The 8,550-nt window shown below is 38.5% G+C and overlaps 1 protein-coding gene across 1 annotated transcript in view; it reads right to left on the reverse strand.

The window, feature by feature from the left end:
* The window catches only part of Efhc2 (EF-hand domain containing 2), a 175,258-nt gene that overhangs the window by 80,073 nt on the left and 86,635 nt on the right, over positions 1-8,550 (reverse strand). The window contains exon 9 of the mRNA XM_010614074.3: positions 2,342-2,498. Coding sequence (XP_010612376.1) covers positions 2,342-2,498 — 157 coding nt within the window. The remainder of the gene's footprint in view (positions 1-2,341; positions 2,499-8,550) is intronic.

The raw sequence follows: 8,550 nt of genomic DNA on the forward strand, positions 1-8,550 counted from the left end.
CGCAGTACAAAGAGTTTATTCTGGTCCTCTTGAGTAAAATTAGACAATTTGTCTAGCAAGCCATTACAGACAATAAAGATCTTCACGACCATCAAAAATCTCAAATGCTTTAATTTGAAATGATTTCTTCCAATGACTCATAGTACATAGCGTTAATCTTCTAACAATAGCACTCAGTAAGTTCGTTTTAATAGAAAGAAATAAAACCAACATAAGTCATATACAATTTCATTTCCCAGCTCAGAGTTTATCTGTGCTAAGAAACTACCCTTTGTATGCTTTGTGAGATCATCTTCCTTAGCTTCTCAAAGGTTTGAAACCTTGATTCATTCAAACTCGGGCGTGAGTCTCCAGCTAAATGTGCAGTTACTATGGAAACAACAAGGTCATTGTTTGGGAGGAGTTTGAGGGAGTGTATTCCTGGCACAGACTCAGCAGTGGACAGAAAGAAATGAAATTAGAGACATTTATACCTATACCACCTTCTCCAGCCACAGCAGCCCAACACGAATGTAGAATGCTGTCTGCAGTCAGGGATGCCTGGTCAAGTTTACAAAGCATAGACAGAAAGAAAGACTAACTCAACTACTCACAAAAAAAACTTCGTTTGCCTAGGTTCCAGAAGCAACACCCTAGATAGCATTTGATCTTGTTTACTTATAAGAAAACTTTCCTCTCCTATTCCAGTAGGGGCATTCTTCCTGCCCATCTCCTTCGGGTGGCTGCCCTTAAAAACAGTAATTAGTGAAAAGCATCTATAGAAAGTCCAACCCCAGAACCTCCCTGTAAACACGTGGTGGGGAGATGGCGAACGAGTTGGTGTCTCTCTCATGTGATGAAAATAAGTGCCCTGGAAGGCCAGTGAAACACAGTGCTGAGTTACATTCCCAAAGCTCCTGTCTCGACTGGTTGGAGGGAGGCACAACAATTAGCATTTCCAGGGGCGGGGATTTAGCTCAATGGCATTGTGCCTGCCTCACAAGCATAAGGTCCTGAGTTCAATCCCAGGTACCCACCCCCAGAAAAGAGAACAAAACAAACAATGAGCATTTCCAACCCGTACAGGGGCCACACTGAGTAGTACTGACTTTATGCCTAAAATAAAGATCTGATGTTCTTAAAAAGAAAAGGCTCTTTCTTGAATAACAACAACAAAAAATATGTCACTGCAAAAGCAGATTTCCCCACATTCTAGATAATTCTCAGTAAGAGATTTCAACCTACTTTATAGATACAGCAAAACTATTGTTCTCTCTCCTTCAAACGTCAACAGTTCAGTGACCCCATTCGATTTGACTAGACGCTATCTTTTCTACTCCATCCTCTAGTCTTACTCCCTTTCTCATTTTTTCTTCCAAGGATCTCCTGAACCATTATTTCCCTCACACAGGACTGCAATTTTTACTCTGTATCATATTCAATCATCTGTAATATTTCCCCACCAGTTTTTCCCGGACTTCTTTCTCCAAGGCCTGCTCTCCCTGAAGAAGCAGAAAGGTGCCTTGGCTAGAGATCATACTGTAAAGGTGTAACTCAAGCAAGAGGCACATTCTGCTTCATGTACATTAGGGTTATTTTTGAAAATCCATTTTTTTATATTCTATTGAACCATATGAGCAAACTATTGTTACTGAACTCAACCAAACCTCTCAAATCAAAACAACATTAAAATTGCCAAAATAACATATTGAAAAACATTTACAAATCGTTGAAAACTCTGTATCAGGGGCTGGCAAACCTCCACAGTCACTGGGCCCAATACAGCCAGCCACCTGCATTTGTATGGCCTATGAGGTATGGTTTTTACCTTTTTAAATGGTGAAATAAAATCAAAAGAATAATATTTTTTGACAGCTAAAAATCACATGAAATTCAAATGTCAGTGTCCATAAGAACTTCTATTGAAACACAGTCACACGTGTTAACACTTGGACTGTGACTGCTTTCACACTACAACAGCACATCTGAGTGGTTGTGACAAAGATAGCATGACCCACAAAGCAAAGAATATTTATTGTCTGACCTTTTAAATTTGCTGCCTTCTCATCCACATCATTTTCTAGGGACTACCTTCAGGAGACAGACAAATAAATATGAAAGGCAACAAAGAACGTCAATAATGTGACTTTGAAGCCCTCCAAGTAACGCATTTAAATAAGTACTCAAGTAAGAACATGGCCATAACTACCTGTTAATAAACTTCACTAAAAAGCTACAACAGTGTGTTCCTGGACTTGAAATAAGATGAGCTGTGTGACACCCACTTCACCATGAGGACTATGTCATAAACCCCAGACACATTCGGGAAAGATTTAACTAAAATCATGGTTCCCACAAATACCTGTCTTCTTTTAATAACTTCTTCTGGTAAGGCACAGGCTCGAGGGACAGGCAGGAACGGAGAGAATCCTCCTCAGACCCAAAGCCAGTGTAAGGTGGAAATTTCCTTTCTATTTTTGGAGGAGGCGGAGGCTTGCATGAAACGGAGGTAAAGTTCTCTATAACAAAACAAAGGCAAACAAAACATCAATATTTTCTTTCACCCTGATATGGCTGTTTTGAAAGGTCTGTTATGATTTCAAGATGAACATGGACATCTTTGTAGACTATTTTAAACTCTTTCAAACAAAACACAGCAAAATCCTATGAGAGAGTAGGTTTCAATCATGTTTACAAAAACCATAGAAGTCAATAATGGTCATTGCTGCAAAAGAAAAAAAACTGTATCAAATAAGTAACCATTTATCTTTTGTCATCACATCCCCATTTCTGAATTTTTTTCTTCCCCTATATTTCTCAATGATATGAAAATTCAAACTTGAAATTTTATGCCACCCATTCCATATTTTAACCTGTAATTTAACCTGCTTCTATCTTCACTCGATACTCACTAACAAAATTCTTTTCCAAACAAGAAGGACTCCTGACTATTTTACCTTTCCCCTTCCTCATCTGCCAGCTTCTCCTGGACCCACTTCTGCAGCTCCTTTCTTTGCCTCCAACTCAACTAGGACAGGATACTTCACTAACTAGTTCAAAACAAATAAAAGAAAGCTCACCAACTGCTGCTCCAGGTCACTCCTGTTACACCCACGGAAAGAATGCAACTGGACTCAGATGTAATGAAGCACAAACAAATAAGCAAACAAACAAAAAATGAAAACTTGTAAAATACCAAACTCTACTTTTTTGAGGGGAATGCTCATTGAAAAATACCATTGATTTTACTTATTTACTTACCATCTGTGAGGAAAGAGAGGTAGAGAGAGACCTGGAACATATCTTCGGTAGCCTAGAAGCTCTTGTGTACTCATTTGCAACACTATGGAATCTCTGAGAAGTAACTGTGCTTTCCAGAGAAACCAACATATCAAACTGACCTACCCAAGCCATTGTGTTTGCCCCACCACAAATAGCAAAGAAGCTAGCAGGATCTTTCCTAAAACCAAACCAAACCACATAATCCACTTTCCACTTCTTCCCCAAGCTTGGGTATGTCATAGGTGTTTTGGTTGTGAAAGGAGTCCTTCATAAAAAAAGATTTCCTTTTCCATTTTCAAAGCTCTAATAGAAGAGTACAAATTTGAGCATAAATTTTAGTGCACACTATGATAACAGAAAATGGATATCAATTTGTAATCCAGGACAATCAACCCCTAAAAAAGGGAAAAAAAAAAAGAAGTGAGGTGGATTAAAAAAAAAAAGATTTATGAAAAGGCTGAGTTTGGGGCAATCTCTACCACTGACTGAAAAACATTTGCAGCTTTCACCTTTTCTCAGACTTCCTAGCAGCCTTTGTGTGAAATTTCCCCAAACACAATCCCAAGAGTATTATTCCATCCTAACAGAAAGTGCTCCCATAGACATGTTGACAAAGAGAACACACCATCAAATATTTTGCACTGGCTCAGTGAGAAGGGGTAGCCAGTACACCTGTACAAACTTGTGAGCCTCTCCTCTGCTGTGTGTGTGTGGTGATTAAAGAGAAGACTTGAGGGGAAAGTTTGAATCTTGGAATTAGACAGAATTGCAGCAGACTCTATTGTTGCTCACCATTACACCAAGAACACCACTGTCGGTACCTTTATTTCAGAACAAGAACCATACATGTGGCAAGAGGGCTCTCTCTACATGATTATTAGAAACTTGGGGCATGGGCAGTTTCCCACAATGGGGAACATATACACTACATATTAAGCTGAGCATTCTAAACCTAAAGAGGAAGCATATTGAAATGCAATGTAATTAAGAATGTATTCTATATATCCTCCAACCTTGTATCATGGGCTTCATAATACAGTGCTGTTTGCTCAACTACCTTATTTTTGCATTAGATTTAAGTAACAAAAGAACCAATTTAGAGTTTCCTCTGCACCCACAGTGCCATCTAGTGTATAAAATCTGAGAACGGTTGCACTCTATCACCCCTGACTTTTGGACCACATACATCACTGGAAACCTGGCTCAAGAATCAACTTTAAATCACATTGCTCCAGGTAATTCGCCATGGGCCCACATCTGAATGACAAGCTGACTGTCTTTGGCTTTTCATCATCCCAGCACCTGCATGTTTCATGTATTCAAAATTATTTGATGAATAAATGAAACTATACATTTTTGTAAAAGGCATCTTCTCCATGTCTTCTGCAACTGGTGCTCTGCTGCTAACTCCTAAGACTTGCCCATCCTTCAAATGTTCTGATTACTCTAGTTCCAAATAACTTATAAACATACATGGATCGAACACCTATCGATGACTGACTAGATTCCAACAAATCGCAAAGTTGATATTATTTTTTAAAAAAAAGAGTTTTCATGTTCCTTCATGGTGATTTTCTATTCATCATCTTAGTTGAAAGGACTACTGGGAAAAGCCTTCAATTACCTCAAAGTTCATTTCTCATGTTCTCATAATCCAGGGATGGATCCAGGCTTTGGGAAGCCTATATCTTATTTAATTTGAAAGAAGCTTTTTAAGACAAAGAATGTCAAACTATTAAGACAAAATTAAGCCTAGGATTTGGGCTAGGGCTCTCACAAAGGAAGAAATCTAAAGATTGTAATTAACTGGTTTCAAGGTAAATCTGCCTCTGCTTGTACTAATACCTAGTTCAAATAATTTCAGTGAAAAATTTACTGCTAAGTAAAATAGTGAATCACACAATGTTAGAGCTCTGAAGTCCTTGGGAATCATCTAATCATCAACCATCTTTAGTATATAGAGAGGGTTGAAGAAGCAAAATTGTTAGGACCATCAATGCCATTAAGCAACTTAAGGAGACACTATCTCGAAATAAAAATATACAAAAGAGAAGGGCTGGGCATGTAGCTCAGGGGTATAGTGCTTGCCTAACATGCATGAGGCCCTGGGATCAATCTCCAGTACCAACATTGACAACAACAAAAGGAAAAGAAAATAAGACAAAGAAAGAAAAATAATTACCCAAGCTAAGTACTTTCAAATTCCTGACTTTAGTAGGCAAAAGGCCTGATGAGGCTCTGGAACCTTTTCCAACTTTCACCCTGCAAAAACACTTGTAGACTACCACCTGCCAGTGAATGCTCAATTAAATCAGATACTGAGGGAGTGCTCTGCTAGGGCTCATTATGATAACCAAGTTGCATACTGGAAGTCATACTGGGTTGTGATGTACAAGAAATATAAGGAATCAAATTGCCCTTTCAATTTTTAAAATGGGTATGGTGGTGCATATCTAGAATCTCAGCACTTGGGAGGTTGAGACAGGAGAATCAAAGTGGATTTAAGACCCTGTCTCAGAAAAACAATAAAAATAATTTTTAAATACATAAAGGATTATTTTCTTTTCTTTGTATGGGAAGGTGGGGTTTGAGACGAACTCTTAATATGTAGTTCAGGCTACCTTCAAATTCACAATCCTGCCAGGCATGGTGGTGCACGCCTGTAAACCCGCACTAGGGAGGCTGAGGCGGGAGGATCACTGTGAGTTCGAGACCAGCCTGGGCTACACAGTGAGTTCCAGGTCAGTATCAACTACACAGTGTGACCCTGTCTCAAAAAAATAAATAAATTTTAAAAAACCAAATTCACAATCCTGCTTCAGCCTCCTAAGTGCTGAAACTATGGGCGTGTGCTATCACACCCGGCTGAATCTCCATCTTTCTGAGAACCAGACTAGGTTCTACACAGGGACTCTGTCTCAGAATTCTTTCAAACCCTTTGCTTCTACATAAATAGAAAGGTTAGCCATGCACCTTTCTTAGGACTGTTTGCAACTCCTCTTTGTCTGCCATTTTATTCTTTGCTCAAAATAAGCTGGACTGCCATTATGATCTAAAGCATTAAGGCTGAATAATGCATTAGCGATCTGTCCCTGGCTATCTGCTACAGAGGTCACTGACTATACTGTAGGGACCTGTCAGCTCCTTCCTGCCTGCTGCATGTGACAACATGTAAGTATTCTACTGACCACAATGACTGACAAGGGGAATTATTGACAGGACCACAATTACTCACGGCTCTGGTCTGGGCTTCAAGGATACCAAAACAAAATATATAAAATTTATACTGTCTGACAAATTTTTAAGACCTCATTAATTATTTTTAAACTGCAAGTCCCCAACACCACAATAATACTGAGTAAAGTCTTCGTTAAAAATGGGTTTTAAATACTTATGTTAACTGTTATGCTATATGACTATTTTCATCCTTATTACTTTTAACAACATGTTATAGAGACTTATGTAGAAAAACAAAGATCATTGATTCAAAAATTTTAAATGCCAGAAATAACTATCTTAAGTAACATTAAGTATATTTATTTAACCTTATCAAAGGACCAAGAAAAAGCAAATGTAGAGATTATCCAGTATTTTTCACCTCCCTTCACTCCATCATAGATATAATTTCTAGCCATTACTTACATTAAGTACAATGTTGTAACTCAAGATATATTGTAAAATAATAGTGTCTTCTAAACCAGGATACTTCAGCATATGTTATAAAAAATATAAAAACTCACTGTGACTCTGAAAGGCAGCATAAATTTGCATTTGCATAATTTTCTGTTGAAATGCATAATGCTCATATTATATTAGCTTTAAAGGCACAGACTAAATTTTTAAAAACGTAAATCAAAAGAAGTGGACAGAAAATTTAGCACCAGGAGTCAACTTAAATGTACTCCAGGGCATTTCAAGTGGATGCATTTACCTAGGATAGCCAGAGCTGGAGCTCACCAGGGAACTCACACTGCCTCAGAAAATTCCCTGTAGAAGCTGCTAAGACACGAACAATATACCAAGTCCCTCCAGTATGACATTCATCTTCCCAAATGCAAATTTTATTTAGTCAAAATCAAGCTGACAAACATCAACCAAATGCCAGACTCCATATTGAAGCACTTATATGATATTTAGGAATCTTCACCAGATCTTTTGTATGAAGGTAATCTTTCAATCTTTCACCACATCCTTTATATAAAGGTAATTTTCAGATGCAAATTACACTTTTCAGTGACACATCATCAAATTTTCAATCTGTATGGAGGACATACTGGTTTGAAACACATCTACATCACTAGAGGCCAAATTTTTCTTCTTGATGACACAAGGGCCACTAGCAGCTTTTCCATAGCAGCCCACTAGGCACACTACTGGCTTCTTTTGCCTATATCACCAAAGCAAATATGCTCAATGGTCCACCAAAGAGGACCAATTGTAGAAAAGAAGAGTCCACCAATTTGGCATCTGTAGCGCCCACACACCTTTACTAATCTGGCAGACACAGTGGAAATAATTCCCTTAATGATCCTCAAAGTAAAACTGAGCATCTGTTTTGTTTTAATCCTTTTGTGTGTTTTCTTACAACATAAAGATTCCCAGGAAGCTAGGAATGCTATACAACAGGGACACCAAAACAGTGAAATAGCTGGGAAGCGGGACATGGGACGGACATGGGGAGGGTGGTACACCCTGGGTGGCACATTTTTTGGATGGCAATTATTGACCAAAATAAAAATGGTTTGACAATAATTTGTGGTTCTTTTGAACTATATCTGATGTGAAGCTAAGGTTCCCTGTGTGCGTCTGGAGACAGCAGTGTCTCTAGCTGCATGACTGTTTCCACACGAATTATACTGAGTGGTCTCCACTAGTGCACTGAAGTACCAAGCAGAGCAACATGAACTCTAGCCAAGTCACTGCACCAAAACACAGAAAGTGGGTCTCGTCTGATTCTAGACACAAAATACCTTGTCTTTGAAGAAACTGTTTGCTTCTGGCCTTACCTCACCCTCAGGGAAATGTGCCCATCTGAACACTCCAAGATTCCAAGGGAAGTACAATCAGTCCTCGGGATCTGTGAGTTCCCTTGCCCAAACAGAATCAATCAAAGACTGAAAACGGGAAAATAAACAAGCTCTCTATATTGAACATTACAGGCTTTTTTTTTTAATCATTGTTCCCTAAACAGTATAGTATAACAATATTTGCTTAGCATTTACATTTCATTAGGTATCATGAGTGAGTTAAAGTAGCCACGCACAGTGGCATGTGCTTAAAATCACAGCT

Source organism: Fukomys damarensis, unplaced genomic scaffold, assembly GCF_012274545.1.
Source record: "Fukomys damarensis isolate Sample0158 unplaced genomic scaffold, DMR_v1.0_HiC HiC_scaffold_39, whole genome shotgun sequence".
NCBI classification, from domain to species: domain Eukaryota; kingdom Metazoa; phylum Chordata; class Mammalia; order Rodentia; family Bathyergidae; genus Fukomys; species Fukomys damarensis.